The sequence below is a fragment of the Mustela nivalis genome (genome assembly GCF_964662115.1).
Source record: "Mustela nivalis genome assembly, chromosome: 6".
Taxonomy (NCBI): domain Eukaryota; kingdom Metazoa; phylum Chordata; class Mammalia; order Carnivora; family Mustelidae; genus Mustela; species Mustela nivalis.
This window is the reverse complement of record NC_139025.1, coordinates 116,215,074-116,241,597: the sequence shown is the minus strand read 5'-3', so window position 1 is coordinate 116,241,597 and position 26,524 is coordinate 116,215,074. Positions and strand designations below refer to the sequence as shown.

Genomic DNA, 26,524 nt, shown 5'->3' with positions numbered 1-26,524 from the left:
CCTTGTTTGCCAGCTGTCAGGCTCTCTGCCCAGCCCAGGGCAGGGGGACACCTGAGGAAGAAAGCCTGGGGGGAGGGTCCTTAAGGAAAGATGGCGCCCCCATGCCTTTGGCGGGCTCTGAGTCTCCATGAAAATCAGGAGAGCCTCTCTTTAGCAGGAGTGCTCAGGCGAGCCCAGGGGAGGGAGGCAGCCTCAGCCCAGTCCTGTGTGGCCAGAGGACACGCGGCTCCCTTTGCCAGGCCCTATCTTTGTTTAGTCTGGGCAGCCCCCTGGCAGAGGGGCTGGGCCTCCCTGGGCCCCACAGGCTGCCAAGGATGCCTGGTCTGTGTGGGCCCCAGAGCCCAGTTCTCCCCTTATTGTTCCCGGCCCTCGCCCCATCCCCCACCTCCCTGCTCTGTCTGAGGGTTTGGGGAACTGGAAAGGTGAGGCTGGGGAGGGAGGGGGGTTGGCTGAGCCAGATGTGCACACACCTGCTTTCCATCAACGACCGAAACTAGAGAAGGAGAAAGGCTGGCGTGCTTCCCAGGGGGCTGGGGCTGCGGACTGGCCCGTCTTGAGTCACCCGGCAGGGTCAGAGGCCTCATCTAGGCCTCAGGCTGGGAAGACTCAGGGTACTGGCCACCTGGTCAGTAGCTCTGTGTCAACAGGGGTGTTTCCTTCGCCCGTCCCTGGCTGATCTGGACAGCCTGCGGGCTCCTCTTGTCCCTGCTGCACATTTTTGGAGTGGGAGAAGCAGCAGAATGGGGAGGGGCCCCAGAAGCCAAGAGGATATGGCTCCTGATCTGGGGTAAGACTGAAGCTGCTGCTGTGTCCTTGCGAGCCTCAGGGCCTGGGCGTTGGCTGGGGCCAGGCTCTTCAGCTCTGGCCTCAGAATGAAGTGGGGTACCTAGCAGGGCCTGGGTGATGGGGAGCACTGGCTCTGATGTGTGAGGCGTCTGGGACCTGTAGCCACCTTCTCCCACCTCAGGGAAGGATGAGGTTTGTTTTTGACTCTACTTACTATAATCCCAGTGGTGCTGCTTGTCCCCCAAGCTCCACTCCCAAAAGTGGAAGCTCAAGGGGAATCCCAAGGGGATGAACTTGGGCCCACTTCTCCCTGAGTGAGTCAGACACCCAGGGAGATGATGCACCGAGGCTTCGAGGAGCTCCTGATGGTGGGCCCCTCTGTACCTCAGGGTGCCCTCGCAGGCTGGGGTTCGGGCTGGTAGGCGCTGGTGACAGTGGCTGGCCGGACTCAGTCTCCTGGTCACACTTGTCCAGGTGCCCTCCTGGTGGAAAGTCCTGGTTGAAAAGATTGGGAGGGGAGTGAGTTTGACGGGGTGGGATGTGTCCTCCGGGGTCTTCTGTGGGCACGGGACTGATCCGTGGCAGCCCAGCCGGCCCTTTCCTACCCCTGGAGCCCCCTGGAGCTCCCCCACCCCCGACCGGGTCATGTACCCAGCCTGACATCTGCCCACATGTTATCCACTTACCACTAATACTAAGTTTCTCAGCCAGAGCCTGGGGACATGAATGCCTGTGGCAGCTGTCCAGGATGACACTTACCTCCCCACCACTTCAAAGGGCTGCCTGGGGAATTGGAGGCTTCTCTCCTGGCCTGCCCTCCTGGCAGGAGGCCAACACCAGGGCGATCTGCAGGCCCTTCTGCTGTGGGGCATGGGTATCAGGGCTCTGCCTTCCCCTCTGAGGGCCCGTTGTAGGCTCCCTTTCAGAGACCAACTTCTGGAAACAGCTGTCTTGCTCCTTACCTCAGTGTCCTCACTACTCTGCAGTCCGGCCTCTGTCTCTGAGTGTCTGAGACCAAGCCTCGCTTCCTGGGCTGCCTGTGATTCTGGTCCTCACTTCTCTTCTTGGAATAAGGCCTAGAAGTCTGCGATCATTCTGGAAAGCCCCCTTCCCCCTGCTCTTCTATCTCAGGCATGTACCTTCTTCCTCCTACACATCTCTGAGGGGCAGCCTGTTGTCTCCCTTCCCTAGTTGCTGCTTATGCTCAACTCCTTGACGATGTGGATTTTCAACTGTTTTTGCCATGTAGAAATGAGGCTTTCATATGGTTCAACTTAAAACTTCCTTCCATACTTCTTACCTCTCCCCTCCCGGTCAGATGTGGGTGCTGCAGCCAGAGGACCTCAGTTTGAATCCTTACTCTGATATTTTCCTACCTGTGTGACTTAGGCAAGATACTTAGCCTCTCTGAGCTTTGGTCTCCTTGTCTACGCAAGAGGGATAATAGTAACACTGACCTGGCCAGTAATACCCGAGTTCACACATGGAACAAAGAGCACATAGTCAATTCTAGTTACTACTGTTGTTATTATTGAAAGTGGGGCACAGAAATCTCCCCAAATTCAGAGCACCAGCCTGCTCCAACATCCTCCATGGCTCCCTAGTGCCTCCCATGCCGGCTGTGACCTGCTCCCGGCCTGCCCACAGCCCTAGAGCCTGCAGGCAAACGGAAAGCCTTGCCTGACCTCCCCGCACCATCTGCTCCCTGTCACTTCCTGTCCTCATGTTCCTCCCTCTACACGGAGCTCCCTTTCTGCTTCTTTGCCTCAAAAGATGCCAACCATCTTTTAAACTTAAATCAAATGCCACAAGGCAAAGCCTAGGACCAAACACTTGATTGCTCCACCTAGATGAGAGGCTCAGCCACAATTCTGAGAAGGAGAGTTCTGGGAGGCCTGAAGCAGTCAGAGGCTTCCTGGAGGAGGGGGGATGAAGTGGCCTTGAAGGCCAGGAAGAATGGGTGAGAAAGAAGAGGGCCCCAGGTTGGGGTTGAGCTGGCTTGCTCTGTTTCTCCCATGCCTTCCTCTGGGAGGCCCTGTCTCCTTCAACCCTGTAACCTCAGAGCTTGGCCTGGGGCTGGGGCAACACGAGGGGCCTGCAACCCTGGAATGAGCCTGAGAAGGCTGAGCTGGGCCAGCTTGCAGAGGAGAGATCAGAGGCTGAGGGAGGTGGTGGGCGGAGCCCCAGGGTCAACAGCCTGGAAGCCCAAAAGGGCTGCACACCCAGGGGTTTCCCAATACAAGCCTGATCCAGCCTTGCCTTGCTCTGCAGAGTGGTGCCTGTTTGCCACCCCAGTGTGCTGTTGGGGCTCCTCCACGCCTGCCTGGCTGTGCTGTCGGTGAGTCTACCCCGAGGCTGACCTGTTCACCACCCATTGCCAGACTGGGTGGGGCGGTGGGGCAGGGGTTGGAAGGGGCTTGTGTTCCCTGCTGCGGTGGCCAAGGGGGACCCCAGGAGCCCCAGCTCTGGGAGTTTTCCCAGGGTGGGGACCCAAACCAGGATGCGGCCCAAAGTCCAACCTCTCTGTCACCGTTCTCTTGGCCAGTCCCCAATATGCCCTGTGATTGTGCCCTGGGGGCTAGGGGTGTCTGGGCGTGGAGGCCAAGCCCTCAGTCTCAGCCCCTTAGGGAAGGCCTGGGCACCCATGGCCTGCTCTGTTCTCTCCTTTCAGATCCTTGTGCTGCTGCTGCTGGCTGTACTCACGAGGGTGCGCCGGCCCCGGCCCTGCTGCGGGCTCGGCAGATCTGGAATGTTCCAGTTGGTGCCAAGGCCCGGGCACCCCCACTTGGGTGGCCCAGCTGATAGGGCCACTCTGGGCCAGTGGGGGTTTGTTAGGTACCTAGAAGTCTGCTCTGGCCTCAGTGCTGCTTTCAGCCCTGAGGGGCTCTTACTACCCTGACCTGGACCTCCAGGTTTAGGCAGGAGCCCCAGAGGGAAGGGGAGGGCCCCACTTAGGCCCACCTGCTCCGGTCCCAGACCCAAGGAGACACCAGCCCAACAGGGCCTGACTCCTAGATGCATTTCCTGCAGTGGCCCATGGTCTGGACAGGCGATGGCCATCCCATGCCATCTTGACCTTTGTTTCCCTTGAGGGCCTCACCCAGACCCTGATGTTAATGGTAGATTAAGAGGGACAGATCCCAGCCCAGTCCCATGGCTGGGACTTTCTTTCCCTGTCTCCTTCAGTCCTACAACCCCAGAGCCTGGGACAGGGATGACCTTGAGGTGGAACTGGGCAGGCTCATATGGGAGAGACCAAAGGGTTGGGGGAGGTGGCAGTTGGAGCCCCAGTATAGACAGCCTTGACCCTCGGGCCCAGGCCACACACCAAAGTGAGTCCCGCCATGATGGTCTGGTGGAGAACTCACCTGGGCATCTGTCACGGGTGGGCCCAGGTAAGAGTTTGCCTTGCCTAGGGTGGAGAAGGAGGCGGTTGGCCTCGGGGCATGAGGTCAAGCTGGACAGAAGCAAGTCTGAGTGGCTTGCCCTGAGCCCAGAGGGCTGATGCCTGGGACAGCTGTGCCCGCTGTGTGCCCTCTGCCCCAGACCACACCCAGGCCAGAGTGGGGGCTGTTGCCTAAGGATGTTGTGACTCTCCGAGCTCTCTGAAGGTTTGCCAGCCCAGACAGACTGATTTGTGTGGAGGCAGCTGTTTCCTGGAGCTTCCAGGGTGGGCGGAGGGAGCCGCTCGGGCTTGTTCCCGCTGTGTGCCTGTGTATGGGGGTGGGGGACAGGGTAGTTCTTGAGTCACTTGACCACAGGGCCCAGAGCTTGGTGCACAGGAGGCCCCCCACTGATACATGAGGAGTAAATGGATGATGGGACCTCCAGTTTCCATCTGGAAAGTTTCTATCTCTACTCCCCTGACATATGGAACATGGCATGGGGGAATGGGGGTGCAGGGCCCAAGCGGCTTCCTCCTGTCCTGTCCCTGTCTCTGCACCAGCCCCGTGGATTTCCTGGCGGGGGACACGACCTGGACAGTGCCTGCGGCTGTCTTCATGGTCCTCTTCAGCTCCTTGTGTTTGCTGTTCCCTGCAGAGGACCCGCTGCCCTTCCTGACCTTGGCTTCAACCCCCAGCCAAGGTACCCAGCACAGCTGAGGCCCTGGGGCTGGGTTGGTGGGATGGCTGACTGGGGATCAGGAGCATGGGGCGGGCTCTTCTGTAGTGAGTCAGGGAGCTCCCATCCCCAACTTGAGCCACTGCCGAGAAGATGCTATCGTGTGGACCTCCTAGCCGCAGTGCACGAAACCAGCCCTTCGTTGGTCCCAGCTGCTGGGTCCCTACTGCCCTCTTTACCTTCTGTTCTTGTGCCAACCCCTGCCCAGAACAGCGCAGGCCTCCGAGAATGAAGGAGGGTGGGAAGGAAGTAGGAGGGGTTAGGGACAATTGGGCTGGACTTGAGGAAGTGACCGCACAAGGACAGCTGCCACCAAGAGGGGCCACTGTCCTCAACATGACCTCTTGTGATCAGCCCATGCTCACAGTGACTCTGCTCAGTGAGGATGGCAGCTCGTTTCACGCGGGAGGCTGCTGGGGGTCAGGGGAAGGAACAATAAGGAAGTCGTAGCTTAGTCTGTTGACAACTGACTAAGCACTGTGCTAAGCACTGTGCATCTACTTTCTTGTTTTGTCTTGGGTAAATATGCCACTATTATTTCCATTTTACAGATGGAAAAATGGAGACTCCAAGAGGTAACTTGCTGGAGATCGCCAATGCTGGTGACTGTCAGAACCTGAATTTGAATGCAGGGCTCAGAAGGGGGAGGAGGGAAGGGACCTGCCTCTCCACCACGCGTCTCCCTCAGCCCATCTTGCCTTCCAGGGCCTTGGAAGACTCTCGCCCTGCTCTATTACCCTGCCCTCTACTACCCTCTGGCCGCCTGTGCCACAGTCAGGCATGGAGCCGCACACCTGCTCGGCAGCATGCTGTCCTGGGCTCACTTCGGGGTCCAGATCTGGCAGAGGGCAGAGTGTCCTCAGACACCCAAGGTAACCGCTGACTCACGACAGCCTGAGGCAGAGGGGCATGAAGGACCTGCGTAAACCAGTGTGGCTCCTGTCCTCTTATTTACATGCTAGACTTCTCCGCTGCCTTCTGTGCACCGAATTCCACTCCTGTGAACACAGGCCCTCTGTGGAAGAGCAGGAGACAAGGGCGCTGGGACTGCTTGCAGGAGCTTCCAGCCTGGGAGGGTGCGGGGAAGGGGGAAGGGCTGAGGGGGAGGAAGAGGGAGCCTGCAATCCCTCCATTGTTGATTCAACAGCCTTCCTTGGCCAGGCTGGCCTGTGAGGGAGGAGATGGAGGAAGCCGAGCCCTGAGTTGGGAGATGGTCTTGGAGGGCTGAAAAGAGAATTCTAGAACTTCACTGGCTGCTGGCTGGGAGCACCTGAATGGTGGAGGCACAGGCCTCAGGCCAGACAACCTGAGTTTGAACCATCTTCTCCCTCCCTCCCTTCCTTCCACAAACATATTGGAAGCGCGTATTCTGTACCAGGGACACATCCCAGCAGTGGAATATAGCTGTGAACAGGACAGATGAAGTCCCTAGCATCCCAAGAGTGGCCATTCTAGAAGGGCAGATACAAAAAATAAATAAATAAAGCAAATGACGCCAGGTGATGCTAAGTGCTTTGAGGAAACCGTGTCACCATTCTGAGACTCAGTTTCCCTCCCTGTAAATGGAGTGGATAACACCATCCTCCAGGGTAGAGATGAGGATTGGTTGGTTTTCTTGAGAGGGGGGACTGGGTTGGTGTTTTTCGCCACCCAGAACTGGCCACATACTGAGCTGTCAGTAAAAACAGATTGAGTTAACAAATAACTGAGTGAAAACAGAAGGGGCCCAGCCCTAGGAAGGACTCAGTGCCCGGGGGGTAAGGCTTGGACTTCCCTGATGCCCAGGTCGCAACTGTACCCAGTCAAAATTAGGCCTTTGTCTAGTTTTCAGGGGCCTGTGCCCAAAGCCCAGGAACAAAGGAACATAGCAAATGGGTATCCCTGGTCTCAGGTCCCACGGCAGCCCCCTGGGACAGGGAGGAGGGAATTACATAAGTTCCTCTAAGGGCTGTAGGAGTCCAGGAGCCCGGGAGAGGGGGGAACACGTCCACAGGGCCTCAGAAGGGGAGTGGGAGTGTTTGTGCTGAGTAACTCGGGTGGGGGCGGGCATGAGAAGACCTCCGTCAGCCGTCAGCCGGGTGGGAGTGAAGTGGAAAGGGAAATGGATTCTGGTCTTCTGTTGAGGGAGGAAGGTAGAAGGTAGGCATGTCTGGGGGCTCTGTCCGTCTGTCTAGATCTACAAGTACTACGCCCTGCTGGCTTCCTTGCCTCTGCTTCTGGGCCTCGGATTCCTGAGCCTTTGGTACCCGGTGCAGCTGGTGAGAAGTTTCCGGAACATGGCAGGAGCAGGCTCTGAGGTAAAGGGGGAGGGCTGGGCTAGGCTCCTATTAGCACTCAAGACACCCTGACCCCCTGCACCGCTGTTGGGTCCCTGTGAGTGGGCCCAGGTGCTCAGAAAATATTTGCTGAGTCACCAAGTGATGGGTTAGTCCTTCCTCCTGGACCGAACTTTGGACCAGGCCCTTAGCTGGCACCTGGGATCCCTGGGGGCACCCAGCAGCAGACACAGTGGGGAGTCAACAGAGGAGGCATGGATCAGAGGACAGGGCAGTCTGAGCTCTGCTTCCAAAACACAGAGGCTCTAGTTGGAGAAATGAGATAGGCCAGGAGACTTGTGCCTCCAAAGAGCTCTGCAGATGCCCACGAGCTCCAGGAAGCTCCCGGGGTACAGTCGCATTATGAATCAGTTCTAGGCTGGGTATGGTTGGATAAAGTCAGATAAAGGGGTGGGCAGGGAGAACTGAGGCAGGCTGGGGGGCTTCCTGGAGAAGGTAGACTTCAGTAGGTGTCCTGAGGGACAGGGAGGATATGGAGCAGGAAGAGAATAAGGAGAAGGCCTTGCAGGTGTAGGGAGGGGGGGGTAAAGGGGCAGAGACGGATTGTGTCTGTTTTGTGCACGTGTAATTTGTAGCACTGGGCATGTCTTGGTGCATGGTAGATACTCAGCAGCTATTTCAAAGTTTTAGATGGATCAGTGGGTAAATCATAGTGAGAGAGAATACTTTTTTTTTTTTTTCAGATATTATTTATTTATTTGCCAAAGAGTGACATCACAAGTAGGCAGAGAGGCAGGCAGACAGAGAGGAAGGGAAGCGGGCTCCCCACTGAGCAGAAATCCCGATGCGATGCTGCTCGATCCCAAGACCCTGGGATCATGACCTGAGCCAAAGGCAGAGGCATTAACCCACTGAGCCACTCAGGAGCCCCATGAGAGAGAATTCTTACAAGACAAGGCGATCTTACTAAGAAGCCTTCTAAGTGCCCACCAAGTGTCAGGCCCTGAGGGAGGGACTGCGAACTCAGAGCTGCAGACCTGTGTTTGACCCCCAGAGGCTCCCAGGGGCTGGGGAGATATGAGCACCAACAGATGGTCGGGTCACTGGTCACCGTGCCACGTGACAAGTGCACCAGGGCTCCGCCCAAGGCCACGGGTGTGGGCAGAGACAGGGTCAAGTGCTCTTCTCAGTAGGAGAGAAAGAAGAAAACCACCTCACAGAGACCCTCAAAGGGAGGGGGACAGCCTCAGAAGAGGCTGAGGACACAGATGCCAAGGGGCTCAGTCACTCTTCAGTCGGGAAAGGTGAAGGCAAGCTCGCAGGGTGGCAGAGAGGACAGAGCAGCGAGCCGCCGGGGGTCCAGCTGCTGAGGGATGAGCGCTGGGTGTGGGCAGGTGCATGGGGACTGACGCACGGGCATGGGGTTGGGGTGGGCAGCTAGACCGCAGGTCTGGAGCTTGGGAGAGGGGCTGGCACGGAAGTCAAAGAGGACCCCGAGGAGGGAAGGAGATGGGGGGAGAGAGGCCTGCCAGCTCAGGTCCTCCAGTGGCCACCCTGGGTCCTCCATGGGCCCACCAACTCTGGGGTGGGGAGCAGCATGGACCTCAAGGACAGTTGCAGCTACCCTCCCGACAGTCACACTCTTCCGGGGGAGCCTGATGTCCCCTCACTTTTATAGCTGGCTCAGAAGAGGGGCGGCTCCCTCAGGGTACCCAGGGTGCCTGTCACATCTCTCCCCCCTGGGGCCCTCTCCCTCTCCTCCAGGGATCTTTGATGCCTCACCTCTCCCTCCAGGCATGCCTGTCCTCCTGAGAAGTCCTAGGAGATAAAATCCTCTTCCACCCTGCAGCAGAGAGGTTTAAGCCTCAGAGGTCCCAGTCAAGCTTTGAGCTGACCCACACCTACCCTGGTGGTGTGTGTGTGTGTGTGTGTGTGTGTGTGTGTGTGTGTGTGTTGAGTTACCATGAAAACAAGTGATAGGCTTGTGTTCTCCAACCAAGGGGGGCAGGGGCTCACCCCATCTTACCATGGACCTCTGCACTTGACAGGGGATTAATGGCCTGGAATGTGTGTTTGGGTTTTTTTGTTTGTTTTTTAGATTTTATTTATTTATTTGACAGAGAGACAGTGAGAGAGGGAGCACAAGCAGGGGGAGTGGGAGAGGGAGAAGCAGACTCCCTGCTGAGCAAGCAGCCAGATGCGGGGCTCCATCCTCGGACGCTGGGATCATGACCTAAGCTGAAGATAGATGCTCAATGACTGAGCCACCCAGATGCCCCATGGAAGGTGGTTTAGACAAATCCCATCACCCTTGTGATGTGATTTAGACAAAACCTGTTGCTCGAGTAGCAGGAGAGGCCTGGGGTGTGTGACCTGGAACGACCCCGTCCTATGTGGTCTGCTTGGGGATGTGTGCATGGAACCTAGGCTCCCTTTTGCCCCAGTCTCAGCCAGCAGAGGCCAGGGGGGAAGCAGTGAGCGGATGGGACTGAGTAAAGTAGGAGAGAGTTGGGAGATAGCCTTTAGGACGAACTGCTCAGTGTGGAGTGTTCTTAAGAGAATGGTTTGTCTCCTAGTTGTGGAGGAGAAAGGGCAGCTTTTGTGGGGCATGGACCTCATCCCCAAGGCTGGCCCTTCTCTGCACCCCACCACAGCCAAGAGGTTTTTCTCAAGCCCCATGTGCCCACTGTGGCACCCTGAGCCAGGGTCCCCTGGATGGTTCCATGCAGGTCTCATCTGCTCGTCCGTCTGTCTCCACAGGGGCTGCCAAGCCACTACTGTGAGGAATATCTGAGGGCCCTCCTTTGCCGGAAGAAGCTGCGAAGTAGGTGAGGTCCCAGGCACCCGCTTTGGGCCAGTGAGCAGGGCTGGCTGGCAGGCTAGTTTGGGGAGCAGGTGGGGCACAGTGAGGAAGAAACCAAACTCTGGGGCTCGGGCTCAGGGCTGGGGTTTCTCCTGAGGGCGCCTGGCTGCCTCTGTCTTTCTGCAGCTCCCACACCTCCAAGCAGGGCTTCCGATCCTGGGCCTGGATCTGTTACAGAAACTACATCTATACTCCACAGCGAGGTACGGAGTGGGGAGCTGAGGTTAAGAATGGCAGGTGACCTTGCCCATGCCTTGTATGGAACAGCTCCCATCCCCAGAACCTGGTCGGGAGGAACAGCCCCAGCTGGGGACAAAGGGAAGCCCCTGGACTGGCTTTGGTGGTCCGGGGTCCTGCAAGACCTAGCCCGTTACCTGGGCCCTTTGGGAGGGAAGAGGCCCCCAGGCCTGGGGGCAGGGGAGGCTGGGGCTTACCACATCCCTCCTTCTGGGGACTGCAGGATTCCGACTCCCTCTGAAGCTGGTGCTTTCAGCCACCTTGACAGGGACAGCCATCTACCAGGTAGGTCCTGGCCCTGTCATGCCATTTGTCTCTGGATCCCTGCCCCCAACTGCCAAGCCTGGGTCTAAACCCTTGCTCCGTTATTTACCTCCTGTGTGACCCTGGGCAAGTTATTCAACATCTCTGAACCCATTAGCTCAGCTGTGAAATAGAAGAAATAGAATTGCTTTCCTCTCTGAGCAGTTGGAGAAGATTTGGGCAGATTTGGGTAGTTTGTAAATAATACGTGTTTGAGAAATCCTCCCTTCCATTGCCGCCCCCAGAAAACCGGAAAGCCCAAATCCTGGGAGGTGGGTGTGATTTTCCTCCACTTTGCACATAGGGGAAACTGAGGCTCAGAGAGGTGACTTTGACTCAGGTAAGTTCCTCCAGCTAAGGTCTCAAGGTAGCCAAGATATGTCTGCCTAGCTTTAGCCCAGCTAGCTATCTAGCTATAGAGATCATCTATAAAATACTTGGCTTTTGCCAATGTGGGAAATTGGAAATTTTATATTCTGCAGCTTCAATAAAGACAGGACTGATAGGTAGGCAGAGGTGTAGATAGAGATTTGTACCATTTGGAAGCGCAGCTGTGGTCTGTTAGGACTGTTAGGCAACGTGCTGGTGAGACACAGCTTCGGGGCCAAGAACACTGATGGGTACAGGGCATGGGGGTACGGCCCATGTGGGGCTGGAGTTTCTGCCCTGAAGTCTCCCTGTGAGCTGAGGAAACACTTCATCTGGGATGTGGGCCCTGTGTGAGCACAGCCAGGCCCTGGCACCTTCCTTGTGGGGCTCTTCCAGGTGGTCCTGCTGCTGCTGGTGGGCGTGGTACCCACCATCCAGAAGGTGAGGGCGGGGATCGACACAGACGTCTCCTACCTACTGGCCGGCTTCGGGCTCGTGCTCTCAGAGGACAGGCAGGAGGTGGTGGGGCTCGTGAAGCATCACCTGTGGGCTCTGGAAGGTGAGGCCTCCCAGGAGTCTTGGATGGTGCCCAGTGGGAACAAACCTTCAAGGGACATGCGTCCTGGATATGGGTAGATCCCTTCCTTTCTCTCTGGGTCTCAGCTGCCTCCCTTCCAAAGGGGGGTGGTTGTGGCTTCCGGTTCCGGGTCTCTGAGACCTGAAGGATTCCTCTGAGCAGCCCGCAGCCCATGTGGTGTCTCCCCCCCGCCCCCAGCTCCAGTGTCTTTGCTCTGCTCTCCCAGCTGGGAGACGAGCAAAGCTTCGAGAGCTGAGGGGACGGCCCCTTGAATCTCGCTGAGGGGAGAGAAGGAGGAAGGAGGTAGTGATGTGGGACACTGGGCCAGATTCTGAGCTAATTGCCATGGCCGGTGGGTGGGGTTGAGTGTGGTGATGCTTCCTCTTCCTCCAATCCCTGTCCATTCTCCTTCCCTCCCTTGACAATGAGCCCTCTGCCCCCTGGCCAGGGGACCATACCAGACTTCCCTTCCGGGGTCTGATGTCTCTTTCAGCCCTTAGTCTACACCACCTCCCAGGCCTTCCCAATGGCCCCTGTGGAAGAGGCTGAGAAGTGTCCACACCTGACCCATGGGGAAAGGATTGGCTTGGGGTCATTGAGCAGGGCAGAGTGGAGCAAAGGGAGGAACGCGGCCTCCTGACCACCTTGCTGGGTCTCTCTCTACCACCTTCAGACAAAGCCAGGATTCCTGGGGCCGGCGGCCTCTGCTGACTTGGGAGCCCCCGGGAGATTTCTTGAAGTTGGCCACAAGACGGACCACAGGCAGGAGCCCACATGGCTCACCTTAGCCCGAATCCAGGGTGGGCTGGCTGCTCACAGCAGCCGGCCCTGTTAGGTCTGCCTCATCTCATCATCAGACCTCATCTTCCAGAACAGGAAATGGAGGCTTAGAGGCAGGAAACGACCTGTCTGGGATGCTGGGCTTTGCTTCTATCCCTTACCCCGACATTTAACACCGCAGGCTGGTTTCCAAGCCTCAAGGCCTCTGCTTCGGATCTTCTCGGTTTGGGGGGTGGTGGTGGCAAACAGAGCAGTGTTTACTCTCCTAGTCCACAGATGAGGAAAACTGAGGCCCAGGAGGGTTAGAGCTATACCCAAAGCTTCTCAGCAAACCACGGTTGGAACTGAGATTACATCTGGGCCCAGGGGCCCTTGGTGAGTCCTTGGCTTAAGGAGTAATGTCTTCTGAACTCCGAGAGCCTGTTTCAGGCTGCCCGCAGGGCACCTGGACCACAAGCCTGGCATCACTCATAGAGGGCAGACTAGGTTAGAACTAGATGAAAACTCCTGCTCCATCACTTATAAGCTGTGTGACCTTGGGCAAGTCACTCACTTCTCTGGACTTCAGTCTCTCTACCGCAAAACAGGTGTTGAAGTTGCAAAGGCAGCCTTGTCTTTGAGGCCCTCCATCCCCTGTGGGAAGGCAAATCTGTCTACCAAGCAGGGTTCCAGAGGAAGCAAAGAGCAGGAAGATTTTATGGGTACCAGAGACCCATAAAATGTTTGGTGAGACCCAATTTTGGAATCAATTAGGGAGAGGAGCAGGAAGTAGATGGATGAAGATCAAAAGCCTGGCTGGCCCGAGGGGGCTTGCTCTCCCTCCACGCTGTGTTAACCCGTTCTCTCACCTGTGCAGGCTCAGCAGGCGGGCACCTCGCCTGGCAGGAAATGACCAGAACACCCTCCTCCTGGCGCTGAGGGGGGGCTCCCAAAGGGCAGGCGGGGCTGAGCAGAGCTGCACACGTCCAGTGCTCTCTTCTGTAGCATTGTTCTCCACCCTGGCTGCACCTGAGAAGGCCCTGGTAACCTCTTTAAAATCCAGAGGCTCGAGCTGCGCTGGACTCCAGAAATGCCGAGGGTGGGGCCCTGTCCCTATGATGGAACAAGCCAGCCTGGGGATCCTCATGCCAGCCTAGCTCTGAGAACTGCTGTAGCAGGCCCTCCAGACCTGCGGGTGGGTTGGTTGATTTCAGTCAATTGCTGATTGAAATGAATCATGAAGGCTCCGCCTTTGGAAAGCCGCCCCTCCCACCCCCCAACAATGGCCTTTAACCCTAAGGCTGCACACAAAACTACAAAAGCCAGGGACTGGGTTCTACACACAGAAAATCTGATTGAATTGGCCTAGGATGCTCCTGGGGTCTCTCCGGCACCCAGGCTACGTGGGACTCCATGGGGGTTTGCACCCACTCCTGAGTCTCTGCATAGGACGCCGGCCCCGGCAGCACCCCTGGGGCCATTGGGAAGGCCTGGGAGGTGGTGTAGGCTTAGCCAGACTAAGGGCTGAAAGAGACATTAGACCCCGGAAGGGAAGGCTGGTATGGCCAGGGGGCAGAGGGCTCATTGTCAAGGGAGGGAAGGAGAATGGACAGGGTGCTGCAAAATCCAGTAGGCAATTACCTGACAGAAGGCTGAAGTAAGCATGACAGCAGAAACTGTAGGTGGAGGGAGACTAATCTGCCCCGTTGGTTGGGGGGAGGCAGTGATACTCTGCCCCATGGCATGACCGATGAGATCAGGAGGCAGGCACCCGGGGCTGAGTCTGGGTCGGTTTGGAAGTAGTCACAGGTCTCAGCCCTTCACGTGTCAGCAATGTGACTGGCGGGTTAGGCTCTCTCGCTGAGCCTCGGCTTCCTGGTGGGCCTAGTGCCTCTTCTTTAATGAGGTTGTTGTAAGTGAATGGACTGAGGCGGGATGTGGATGGAGGATGGAGGGCAGGCGAGCTGCAGCCTCAAATCCCCGCTGGGCCTTTCTGCCTTGGCTGCTCACCACTCCCTGTGCATTGTGAGCAAATTCTTAAGTGTGGGCATGGCTGGGGGGATGGGGGCAGGAAGGAGTTGGGCAGGAGGGGCCCAGCCAGAGGAGATGGGCAGCAGTGGTCACCTCCCTCCTTCTGATGGACACAGGGCACACTGATGTGCACTCACAACCCATGGGGTTTTATGGCCCATGTCATGCTGGGGGATGGGCAGCCCGCATGAGCAAGTTGAGACTGGAAAACCAAGGGGGCCCCTGAAAGGCCTTATGGCCAGGAAGGCGAGGAGACAGAGGTGGTTGCTAGGTTGGATTGCGTCTCTCTCTGGGGATCACACAGCCATGCGAGCAGCAGACAAGGGAGGAGACCAGGTCTGCAGATCTCAGTTGTCCTCTCCCTGTCCCCGGCCACCATGTCACTGGGCAGGAGGGGAGGGTTGAGATGGTTGAGTTATAGGGCAGCTGAGAACGAGGCAGGCAGGGGGAGGTGGCAGGGGTAACTCCCAGCCGGGCACCCGTCCTGGGAGCTAGTTCAGGGGCTCCCACCTCCCACTTTGCTCCCTCTCCCCCCTCCAGTTTGCTACATCTTGGCCTTGGTCCTGTCCTTCTCACTCACCTCCCTCATGCTGATCCGCTCGCTGGTGACGCACAGGTCAGTGGCAGGGTCTGATGCCCGGTGCAGGTGTGGGGGAGAGGTGCGGGGGCCCTGAGCCAGGAGGCCTGTGGAGGCCGGGCCTGGGGCTGGACTGAGGGAGAGTCACTGCGGACCAGATTGTCCTTATGCCCCCCTCCGGCCCCCCGCCCACAGTGGCCCTGTGGTGGGTGGAGAAGGTGGGGCCTTCCTGTCTGGTGGGAGTATTACAGGGCTCGGCTGACCAGGGCGGGGGTGTGGACTTGGACCTCTGAGAAGGGACTACCTGGGTGGACTGATTTAATGGGGAAGGCAGCCTGGAAAGCCAGCCCTCCACCTGGGGTCGGAAGAAGAGGCAAGAAGAGCTGAGGGTGGGGGAGGGTGCTATGGATGGGAGGGAGGGACCGTGTAAGGAGCAGCAGCGAGGGGCGAGGCTGCCACAAGCCAGGGTGGCTTTGGAGGTGACCGGCCGGGGCTGGGGCGTTGAAGGGGCTGTGATGGGCCACTGAAGGCCAAACAGCCCCGTTTGCCCTTTCGTGGGGAGCGAGACAGAGCTGAGTTGGAAGTGAAGAGGGAGAGAAGGTTCTAGTTGTGCGCAGGGTGCGTGGGAAGGGGAGCGATGTCAGGGTGGGCCTCAGGGTTTTTGCGCGGGGATCTCTTCCCACAGGGTTGGTCCTTCTTTGGCTGGCACTCAGGCCCCCAGGCCTCTGCCTGCCTGGAACCTTGCTTCCTGCTCTGGTGGCCAATCTGTGAGTCCTTTCCATTCCTACTGTTATTTCCTTGCTTTTCTGACTTGGCTCAGGTCAGAGCCTTCTGCCTGAACTTGTCTCCCTTGATCTCGGCCTTGCCCCTTGCTTTGCTCTGAAACTTCCTCTTATTCATCCCTTAAGATGCTACACAGATCCCACCTCCTCCAGGAAGCCCTACCTGACTTCCCAGTCTGGGTTAGTAACCTCTGCAGGGCCCCCACAGTCCTTGGCTTTCCTGTCCATGGCCACATGTTGTGAGCAGACAGGGGGTTCCAGCAGAGGAGGAACCTGTGGAGTATGTGTGGTCCCTGAGATCTCTGCCTTCTTCCCCACCCCACCCCCAAATCCCCAACCAGGGCCAACCTGCAAGCTCTGCACCGAGGGGCTGCCCTGGACCTGGGCCCCCTACCCCAGGGACCCCACCTCTCCCGCCAGGCCATATTCTGTTGGATGAGCTTCAGCGCCTACCAGACTGCCTTTACCTGCCTTGGTGAGCCCCCCTTGTGACCCCACCTGGCTTCAGCTGGCCCCAGAAACTGGCCCCAGTTGGGGAGGAGAGAGCACTCAGCAGGTCGTGGCTGCCCCTGGGTGTCCACCTGTGCTGGGGCAAACTCTGGGGTGGGAGTAAGAAGAGGGACCCACCTTGCCTTCTCTGCCTTCAGGAGGCTTGCTCAGGTTCAGGGAGGAGGGGTAGTGCAGAAGCCCCTGGGGAAAGGATACCCCTCCAATGAGGATAGCCCCTAAGGGCCACTAGCCATTTACACAGAGGGTGGACCCAGGGTTGCAAGGTGGAAAGTTTAAGGAGGCATATTCCTGCTTATATAAGAGAGCCTTATATTTAAAGCCAATGGACTGCCTTTAAATTAGTGAGATCTCTTTCACCAGGGGTACATCTGTGGTCATTGTTGGGGCTGCAAAGGGGGTCCTGCCCTGAGGGAGTTAGGTTAGATTAATTTCCACAACCCCTCCTACCTCCAAGTTTCTGAGCCTTCCCAGGGGTGGTACAGTGAATAAAGCCTTCTGAGATGTGAGGGGGCTGGGGTCAGGTTCCTCTTCCTCATGGTTCCTTCAGTCCTCACTCCCTGGGCGAGGAGGAGAAGAATGATAACGGAGAAGAGGAATGACCAGCCCCAAAAGTTGTAATTCTTTACCTTGGTAGATTTTATACCTCCCAAGCTCTTTTGTACGCATTACACCATGTAAACAACTAGCCAGTTGTTTCAATAGATGGCTTTCTGGTGATAACTGTGTGCCAGGCTCTGGCCAGTAGGAAGGCAAACATTAATTTAAAATGCAATCTTGTCTCCAAGGATTCAGGGGCAACTGGGGAGAAATCACATGTACAGAGCACTTTGTTTTCAAAGAGTTGCTGCAGACAGAAACTGGTCCCAGAATTGGGGATCATCCCAGAAATCCTGTATTGGATTGTCCCAAAAAGCCTTCTGAGGTAGAGGAAGAATGGGAGTTCAGGGAGGTAGAGTAACTTGCTCCAGCTGGCACAGCTAGGCAGTGGCAGAGCAGGGATCTCTACCAGGTTTGCGTCATTCCTAAGCCCTTGGGTTCCTGAGTGCCAGGGGCGGCTGGGTCCCGTGGAGCCTGATGTCCATCCCTCTTTTCCTTCCCAACCTGCAGGACTCTTGGTGCAGCAGATCGTCTTCTTCCTGGGGACCACGACCCTTGCCTTCCTGGTGTTCATGCCTGTGCTCCACGGCAGGAACCTCTTGCTCCTCCGATCCCTGGAGTCCTCGTGGTGAGAGAGGCAAGGAGCTGAGGGCTCTGGGACCACTTCCCAGAGAGCTACTAAGAGTGACAACCTCCCCGCCCCACCTGCAGGCCCTTTTGGCTGACCTTGGCCCTGGCTGTGGTCCTACAGAAAATGGCAGCCCACTGGGTCTTCCTGGAGACTCACCATGGATACCCAGAGCTTACTAACCGGTGAGGATCCTGGGTTTGTGGTCCCCTTAGGACTTCAGCTTCTTCCTTTGGTGTCTTTCTTGTGTCCTTCTCCCTCCATTGTCATCTGTCCCTTTTCTCTCTTGGGAAGCCCAGTGGGGAGTGGGAGAGTTTGCCTTACCCAAACGGAAAGGGAACAGTGGCCCAGCTTACTCCAGAATCTCTCTCTTCACCTGTCACAGTGCCAGAAATACTCTATGAGCCTTTCCTGCTTTGGGGGTCAGCCCTGCTCTCCTCTGGATCATCTGTGACCCCCAAAACCATGTGCCTCCCCCTTTGCAGGAAGGAGGTCAATAGAAACATTATTTCCATATTAGTTGGAAGGGTGGTGGGAGGACCCCAGTGCCAGGAGGGACTCAGAGTCAGTGGACAAGGGACCTAGAGGAGGGAGGTGGGAGACAGAAAGATCCAGACCATAAGCCCCAGCTCTGCCGTTGACTAGCTGGATGGCCTTAGCTAAGCCACCTGACCTCTCTGGGCCCTGGTTTCCCTACTATAGAGGGAGCACCACACCCATGTTCTAGGGTGGTTCGGGGAAGCTGGCTTGAGAGAGCAGGCCCAGCACAGGGCAGGGTGCTTAGAAGGTGCACTCGACAAATGGCAGGTAGTCGATAAGCACACAGCAGCTCTGCTCATCCGGGTCTGACCCTAACTTGAGGAAGTGGGTCTGCATGTGGCAGGGGGAGGGGGCCAGCCTCAGCCTTTCCTCTCCTCACCCCCAGGCGAGTGCTCTATGCAGCCACCTTCTTTCTCTTTCTCATCAACGTGCTGGTGGGCGCCATGGTGGCTGCCTGGCGTGTGCTTCTCTCTGCTGTCTACAATGCTGTCCACCTTGGTCAGATGGATCTCAGCCTGCTGCCACCTCGGGCAGCCACTGTCGACCCCGGTAAGGTTGCTGGGCAGGGGCCGGGAGCCACAACGGCTTGGGCTGTACAAAGAGTGAGGGAGGGTCTGGCCCTGACCTTGGCCAAGTGGGACTGTGCCCCGGAGCCTGTCTGTGACCACACAGGGCGGGCATGGGCAGCAGGCCCATGTGTCTTGCATGTGCCGCCTGCTCTGGTGCCAGGAGGCACCCCTGTGCATGTGTTAGCAGCTGGTGGGGCAGGCCCTCCTCTCCCCAGCTCTGCTGTCCTCCACCCCTCTTCCCCACCCAGGCTATCACACATACTGCGGCTTCCTGAAGATCGAGGCCAGCCAGTCGCACCCGGCTACCACGGCTTTCTGTGCCTTGCTTCTGCAGACCCAGCGGCCTCAGCTTCCCCGGGCCCCCCAGGATGGCCTCAGACATGGGCAGGAAGAAGAAGGTGCACCTTCCCAGGGGGGAGGGCAGGAACGTAGACCACCCTCTTCCCTGAGGGACGAGGCGCACCTCTTCCCAGCACATAGGACGCCTGTCCGACCTACTGCGGTGTGAGGGCCAGGAAAATGCTTACTTCCCCTCTCCCTCCACCTGTGGGAGAAAGGAACTGAGAAGTTTCCTGGTCCTTCTCAGGGTAATTTTTGTCCACGATACACACGTACATACTCTGTCTCCCTCTCCCCATTCCACAAGTGAGCACACAGCCCCCCTTCTCACACACAGAATGAGAGGTCTTACCCCTTCCTCACTGCCAGGAAAGTGTGCAGCAGGGAGGGGGGTACTGAGCTGGCTGTCCCAGCCCTTCCTCCGGCCCTCTCCCCAGAGCTGTCCCCTCCTTCTGTCCCTACCTGCAGGATGACATCTTGCGCCTTCACAAACACCCCTCTACAGCCCACATGTCTCTCCACCTCCTGCTCAGTGAGCAGGCCCCTGGGGCCCCAGGCTCCCCAGCCTCCCCAGTCCTACCTCTGGGATTTTCAGACTGCTCACGGGGCATGGCCTCGTGTTTGCTGAGTGACTTACAGAAAGTCTCTCTCTTTCAGGGATGCAGCTGCTGCAGACCAAGGACGCCATGGCCAGGGGAGCAGGGCCCAGGGCCCGCCAAGGCAGAGCCCGCTGGGGGCTGGCCTACACACTTCTGCACAATCCTGCCCTGCAGGCCTTCCGGAAGAGGGCCCTGTCAGGGGCCTAGGTCAATGGAGTCCAGCCCTGAGAGTGGGGAAGCCGCTGTGTCCTTGTCAGGGCTCAAGTGCTCCCCCTCCTCCCAGCCCACTCCCTCCCAGCTTCCCCAGCATCCTGCCAGCCTCCCTGGCCTCTCTCTGTCACTGTGGCTCCCCACGACGAGTCCCCGGGCTCATCATTGGCCACCAGCCCCAGACGCCAGGGGCGCTGTGGTTGAGTGCAGTTCTGTTCCCAGCCTGAGCTCTGACCTAACTCTCAGGAGGACTCTAGTAGGGCCCCTTAGTCTTGGGAAGCTGGTGAGGGCTCTGGGGGAAGTAATCTGAGGCTTAGGCCCTTGGTCTAGGGCGTCATTAGAACTGGAGCGGCCACCTCCTGTCCCCTCTCCGTGCTGGCTCTGCCACCGACCTTTGCTCATGGAACCGTCTCCTCACTGGGATGGGTGAGTCAGGCCAGTCCAGCCTCATGATCCGGCTCAGCCCCACCTAAGCCTTGGAGTCACCACCATGGAACTGGACACAGAGCCTCCTCTCTCCACCAGTTTCCCCCTCTCCTCTGGGGGTGGGAGGGCTTGTGCCTCCTGCCAGGCAGCCGAGGAGGAAGCCATGGGCTCCTGCCGGGCAGCAACGTCATAGCTCCAGCCAGACCCCACACAGAGCTGGCCACACTTGAGAGCCTGGTATTTTTGCTGTTGCTGTGCCTTTAGATATTATGAAAGAGGTTAGTGTGCTCTCTGTAATAAACTTGTCCCTGAGAAGCAGTCCTCCTCGGGGGGTGGGGTACGTGGGGGAAAACTGTCCCAACTACTGGTAAATCACTGCATTCGTGGGGCTTGGGGGGGGTGGGGTATTCTGGTCCCATGGGGGGCTGGCTACACAGTGCGGGGCAGAAGGGGACCAGTAGCCGAATCCCTTTGGGGCATAGAGGGACTGGGGACCCTATGACTTCACCCCTGAGCTATGTGGACTTTGGTTTTGGAGGTAGAACTTCTTCTGGGTTGACAAGAATGGGCAGGACTTGAGGAAGAGAACTTTTAGGAAAATGGGGAGCATTCTGAATAAAGGTGTGGAGGCAGTAGGGAGGCATAGGGCAGAGCTATCCTAAAGGGAATAGACCAGTCATGTTGTGGGGAAAGACAGCTGTGTGTGTGGGGGGGTCCCTTCTCTTGCTGGGGACTCGCGGAGGTGGGGGACGCATGACTGAAGATGTGGGCTCCACTGTGGGCCTGGGAGCAGGTGGGTAAAACGTGGCCACCTCACAGATCTGGGTCCATGGGGCCTTGATGTCTACACAATTAGTGGAGACCAGCCTTTCTCCTTGCTCCTCCTCCTGCATCACCACTCCAGCCTCAGACACACATAAAGTGAGGGGTGGGGCCGGGGAGCTCACACCCACCTTTGAGGCTGCCCACAACGATGGCAAAGAGGGCAGGCTCTGATTCTACTGCAGTCCATTGAAAAATATCTTCCTGGCCCCATGTTGGTGACTGGCAGGGTCACAGGGATGAGAAGGTAGACCAGGTCTCTGCCCTTAACAAGGAAGCAGACACAGTAGAGTATGATAAGGCTGTGACCCTGGACACACAGGGCTATGTGAGTCAGAGGAGGGGACCTCATCCACACTGGGAGGTAGAGGATACAGCATCCAGGAAGGCTTTCTGGAGGAGGTGGCGCTTGAGCTGACTTAGCCAAGTGAAAAAGAGGGGAAGGGTGTCCAGACCAAAGGAATGACATACATAAAGGTGTGGAGGGTAACACATCACAGATGATTGAAGGAAAATTAGTTAACAGGTCCAAGAGAGGCACGGAAGAATCCTGCAGAGGGGTGATGCATGGCTCGCTGGGGAACTTGAGCTTCACCCTGAGGGCTGGGGGAGTCATGGATGACTTTCAAGCTGGGGAGTTGCTAGTTCATTCAGAGCACAGCTGTTCCCCAGCTGCCTCTGACTCAGGTCCCACTTCCAGAAGATAAGCCTGCTCCGCTCTGAATGGAGCCAGAGAAGTCAGGGGTCCAAGCTGAGTTTGAATACCCAGCCTTAGATAATCAGAGTGGATGGGATCCTTAAGCATCCTACCCATCCCTTGTTTTCTGAGGAAACCCAAGTTCAGAGATGGACAGTGATTTGCCCAAGGCAGCCCAGCACAGGAGACTTGGCTCCATCCTGCTCTTTCCACCAGATGCACAGATACCCTTGACATGTGCTGCTAGTGACATCAGCTCAGCCAGAGTCTGGAGCTGCTGAGGGGGTTGGGGGAGGTGCTGCCTGGGAATAAGGAGGAGGGGGAAGGGGGAGCCGGCCAGCCTCCAAGGCTCACAGCTGCAACCCCAGTCTACTTGGCCTCCCTGCCTCCATTTTGGTGGGCTCAACACTCCTGAGCACAGAGCATGGGAGGCCACAGAACCTGTCCAGTAGATGGGAGTGGGCGGGGGTGGTTCTTGTCCCTGTGGGTGGCACCCTTCAGTCTGGAAAGGGGTAGGGACGGAGACACATCTCTGGCTGGGCACAGATACGGGGATCAGTCTCCAGGTTCTGACTCCATGTACTTGCTCCCCACACTAAGAGACCCGCAGGTTGCTGCCAAGACCTGACCCCCCTACACCCCCAAGTCAGCCACTGGTCCACCTGCTATGTGGGGAAGACCCAAGTGCAGACTTTCCTCCAGGAATACCATTTCCTCTTCCTAGAAAGCTTTGTTCATCTCCTCTGGCTTCCCCCTTGAAGACGCTCTTATTCTCTATCTCTGTGTCTTTCTCTCTCCCTTGCCCTGTGCCCCTGTCTCCTCTCTCTTCCCTCTCCATCTTGCCTTATCAGCCCCCCCCATTTCCTCTCCATTTCCTACCATCTTTTCCAGGAGCGGGACCTAGAAGAGGGGCCACAGTATGGGTATTCCCATTCCCTATTCCCTTTCACAATGCCTCCTCAGGCCACTGCTGGCAGGAAGCACGGCTCAGGGCCACCAGAACCCTAGGGAAGCTTCTGTAATGGTTATCAGGCCCACACCCCCATTTGTCCTGAAGAGAGGGTACAACTGCCATTCAGCCCAGCCCCTGGCCCACGGGCCCACCCCTCTTGTGTTGCCTGCTACCCAGTCTGTGTGTGTCTCGTGGGCCCCGTCACTGGTGGACCGGCAGCCTGGGCATCCTGACTCTCCAGCTCTCTATCCTCTCCCCAACGGGGTGGTAGGGAGGGGTCCTAGATGCAGACAAAATGCCAGGCAGACACAAGAGAGCATCAGAAATGCTGTTTATTTCTCAGTCACCCCCTGGGATGGCTAGCCTCTCTGGAGGGACAGGCTACAGACGCATACTTGGAGAGAAAGGCAGGATGGGTGTCTGGGGTGGAGGGGTACAGGGCGGGAAAAGAGGAAGGCCATCCTGGATCCTCTAGCCCTGTCTGAGATGAGGGCACAGATTCCTGAGCCCCCAAAACATGAGAGAATGCCAAAAGGCAGCAAGAGCTCAAGCAGGACACCAAGAGCCCAGAGCCATGCCAGCCACTACCCCAAGACCTTCTTCCTTTCTCCTGCGCCCTGTCTGCTTCAGGGTATCTCCCTGCCGAGCTCCCAGCCCCAACAGCGTGCCCCAGCCTTTGCCAGCTCGTTGGTCCCAGTGCCTGGAATGCCATCGCTGAGGCTTCCTCGGGTGGTTAGGGCATCGCCCTGTAGGGGAGCGTGGGCAGTGTGGTTAGCAGCATTTAGCACCAAAGTTGGTGAGTATGGAATCGGATTCTGTTCTAGTCACTAGCTTCTAGCGAGTTTAGAAGCTGGGGTGGTGAGTGTTCCAGAAGAGATGAGAAGGGAGGTAGGAAGATGTGAAGTCCCCCATGCAGACCTTGGGAGTTGCCCCCCTCAAGCCCCCTGTGCCACTTCCAGGGGACATCAGCCGGGGCGTGGGGGCGGAGTCAGGGAAGCCCTGGCGGTGCTCCAGCCCTGCCCAGGGAGGGGACATGGGGTAGCCTAGAAGGAGGTGAGGAAGGCCAGGAGGAAGCTCTGGCCCAGCAGGAGCAGGCCGGGGGACTGCTGCCCGGAGACCCCTTCCCCTGCTGCTGCAGCCTCGGGCCCTCCAGTACGGCTGAGGTAGATGATGACCACGTTGTCCTCTGGACCTGAGGGCTGCACCTCATTATCCACTGTGTAGCACCCCTTCCCTTCAGCCGCTTTGCCATGGAACCTGCGCCCCAGCGCGTCCTCGCTGCCCTCGCCGGGTGTGGCCAGCGCCACGTTCACTGAGCTCTCGGCACTGCCCAGCTCGTTGGTGGCCAGGCAGCTGTAGGTGCCTTCCTCCAGCTTGCCAAAGTCGGGGATGAGCAGGCTGCCGTTGGCGAAGGCCTGGAAGCGCGGCCGGCTGCCGGGCACCGGGGCGCTCGGTGGGGAACGCCCATCAGCAGCCACGTTGGGGCTGGCGATCTCCACGGTGCCGCCGGGCGTCTGGATGTGCCAGTGAAGCTGGGGTGCCGGCTGGCCGTCCACGTCGCAGTGGAGGGCCAGCACGAAGCCCGGCCGCAGCTCGGCGCCGTCCTGGCTGGGCTGGTAGGTGAGCTGCACGGAAGGTGCTGAGCAGGGCAGTGGCAGCAGGCGGCTCAGCGGGGTGCCCTTGAGCACACGGGGCGACATGCACGTGATGTTGTCCTGCTCTGGGATGGACACGGCTGTGCTCAGGGCCCACGTCTTGAACCACATGATGCTGCAGGTGCAGTCGAACGGGTTGTCATTGATCTGCAGGTGGGACAGCGCGGTGAGCGGGGCAAAGGTGCCCTCAGCCAGCGTGTGCAGGCGGTTGTGGTTGAGCTGCAATGAGCGCAGGGCACGGAGACTGCGGAAGGCGTCTCGGGGGATGAAGGTCAGCTCGTTGCTGTCCATCTTGAGCAACTGGAGGGCGCTGAGGTTGTGTAGGTCGCTCCATGCAAAGTCAGAGATGAGGTTGTGGCTGAGGTCTAGGCTCTTGAGGTGGCCCAGAGAGGCCAGAGCCCCGGCGGCCACCGCCCGGATCTCATTGTGCGCCAGCCACAGCGACTGCAGCAGGGGCACCTCCCGGAAGGCCCCCTCTGGCAAGCTCGGCAGCCGGTTGGCGGACAGGCTCAGCGTGGTCACGTTGGCCGGGAAACCCGGTGGCACGGCCTCCAGGTCACGGTAGGCGCAGTCGGCGATCTGGAAGCCGTACTTCTCCCCGCAGTCGCAGGGCTCAGGACAGGCATGTGCTAGGCCCAGGAGGACCGCCCAGCACAGCAGATGTAGCTCCCGCATCCTGCCTCCTGCAGAGAAGGGCATGCCGCCAGAGTGACCCTGAGGACCCACGCAAGGCACTCGTCCCTCTTAGGTCCTCAGCCAGACAGGGCTCTTCCCTATCAGAAGGTCCTGCCCCACAGAATCCAGCTAATACCCAGCACCACCTAGCCCACAGCCCATTCTACAGAAAGGGAAACTGAGGCCCAACGAAGGGCCAGGACTTGCCCGAGCTCATGCAGCCAGAAGAGGCGAAGTCGGGATGGAAGAGGCCCCCAGCTCCTCCTCCAAGCAGAGAGCTCTCCCTGCCTCGGCCAGCTCCAGCTGACTTTAAGACTTGAAATCCGTTTTCAGCCACCCCCTCCCCCAGCACTCCGCAGAACCTCCCTCCTGCCCTCCCACATCCTGGCCACAGTCCCTCCCACCGGAGCCCCCCATAGGCATGCTTTGCCCCAGCCCAGACAAGGCCCCTTGTGCAGTGCACACCACGCATCCACCCCAACAGCCCCCCTGCTGCTCCTACAGGCTCTGACCACAGTGGATTCTGAACTCTTTCTACAGGATCACACTCGTGGCCTGTTCTGTTCAAACTGAGCCAGGCAGCTGCCTAAATAAACCCCCGCCACCCAGACCTTTCAGCTGGCTTGGGCGAGGCCAGTGGCTCAGCCCAAATGCTGCTGGGATTTCTGGGGATGTGGTTGCTGGCGGGGCAGACTCCCCGTGCACAGATCCAAACAAGGGATTGTCCCAAGCACCCTGAACAGACAGGAAAGTACCAGGCAGTCCAGTCCCTGTGCCCAGCAGGCCTCCCCCTGCTTTCCCGCTGGCTTACCTTCAAACTACTCTTTCTTAGCCAAGTGGATCCTCTTCTGAGATGGAACTAGAGAGCAACAAAGGACAGAGTCAGCCCAGGGCAGGCTGCAGGGCCAAGGGTGCCCAAGGGAGGACGAGGAGGCTGGAGGAAGGGGCAGCCTGGTTCCTGCCCCACTTTGAAGCTGCTCGCCCTTGCCCGCTGTTCCCTGGACAGGATGCCTGGGGCCTTGCTGAGAGGAGGCTTAGGAAGGGAGCCCAGGCAGCCTGGACACTCCCTCCTTTTAGCAAAACAACTACTTCTCTGCAGCAAGGACCCGTGTTTCATAAGTGACACCAGAAACTTGAGGGGGAAAAGATGCCAATTTTTTTTCTTTTTTTTTTCCCTCTCTCTCACTCACTTTTAGCAGCTTCAACTTCCTTAAAGACACAGCACTAGCTGGACAGGACCCAACAGAAGATGGGGCTAGAAGGATTTTTATGGAGCAAAGACTAAGAATCGGATCTCATGGAAGGTGGGAAACTTCTGACAGCACCTCAAACAAAAGAAAAAGGGAGGGGGGATCTTCTCCAAGCTGGGGCCATGTGAGTGCTCATGTATGCACATGTGTGTGACTTTTCTGTGTGTGGGTAAGTTTGTGTGTTTGTGTGGATGTAGATGTGAGACCGTGTGTGTGAATTTCTGTGTTTGTGGAAGTTTGAGTTATGTTTGTGTAGGCGTGAGACTGTGTCTTTGTGTGTTATCTCTGCATTTGTCCGGGTATGAGACTGTGTGTGTATTTGGGGAGGAGGTGTGTCTCTGTGTAGAAGTGTGTGTCTTTGTGTCCATGTGTC

The 26,524-nt window shown here is 57.8% G+C and overlaps 2 protein-coding genes across 13 annotated transcripts in view; one reads left to right on the top strand and one right to left on the bottom strand.

Moving 5' to 3' along the window:
- STRA6 (signaling receptor and transporter of retinol STRA6) overlaps positions 1–20,415 on the top strand; it is a 30,181-nt gene extending 9,766 nt beyond the window's left edge. For 8 of the 9 annotated variants that reach the window (XM_082735830.1, XM_082735822.1, XM_082735825.1 and 5 more), the window contains 17 exons: positions 3,058–3,124; positions 3,458–3,621; positions 4,733–4,872; positions 5,460–5,483; positions 5,614–5,780; positions 7,083–7,205; positions 9,945–10,012; positions 10,174–10,250; positions 10,508–10,569; positions 11,353–11,515; positions 14,864–14,939; positions 16,024–16,157; positions 17,300–17,417; positions 17,501–17,602; positions 18,343–18,506; positions 18,775–18,924; positions 19,523–20,415. In XM_082735830.1, the coding sequence (XP_082591956.1) occupies positions 3,058–3,124; positions 3,458–3,621; positions 4,733–4,872; positions 5,460–5,483; positions 5,614–5,780; positions 7,083–7,205; positions 9,945–10,012; positions 10,174–10,250; positions 10,508–10,569; positions 11,353–11,515; positions 14,864–14,939; positions 16,024–16,157; positions 17,300–17,417; positions 17,501–17,602; positions 18,343–18,506; positions 18,775–18,924; positions 19,523–19,671 (1,948 nt within the window). In that variant the 3' untranslated portion in view covers positions 19,672–20,415. Of the gene's footprint in view, positions 1–700; positions 788–3,057; positions 3,125–3,457; positions 3,622–4,732; positions 4,873–5,459; positions 5,484–5,613; positions 5,781–7,082; positions 7,206–9,944; positions 10,013–10,173; positions 10,251–10,507; positions 10,570–11,352; positions 11,516–14,863; positions 14,940–16,023; positions 16,158–17,299; positions 17,418–17,500; positions 17,603–18,342; positions 18,507–18,774; positions 18,925–19,522 lie in introns of those variants that run through there. The other variant, XM_082735829.1, reaches the window with a different exon arrangement.
- A 2,470-nt stretch (positions 20,416–22,885) lies between these two features.
- ISLR (immunoglobulin superfamily containing leucine rich repeat) lies at positions 22,886–26,028 on the bottom strand. Of its 4 annotated transcripts, none has more exons than XM_082736323.1 (2): positions 25,713–26,028; positions 22,886–24,909 (listed from the first exon to the last, which is right to left on the bottom strand). In XM_082736323.1, the coding sequence occupies exon 2, from the start codon at positions 24,899–24,901 to the stop codon at positions 23,615–23,617; it is 1,287 nt and encodes a 428-aa protein (XP_082592449.1). In that variant the 5' UTR covers positions 24,902–24,909; positions 25,713–26,028; the 3' UTR covers positions 22,886–23,614. The 4 variants fall into 4 exon arrangements, with proteins under 4 accessions (XP_082592449.1, XP_082592450.1, XP_082592451.1 ...); XM_082736324.1 differs by lacking the exon at positions 25,713–26,028 and adding an exon at positions 25,414–25,530; XM_082736325.1 differs by lacking the exon at positions 25,713–26,028 and adding an exon at positions 25,404–25,490.
- Between the last annotated feature and the right edge of the window lie 496 nt (positions 26,029–26,524).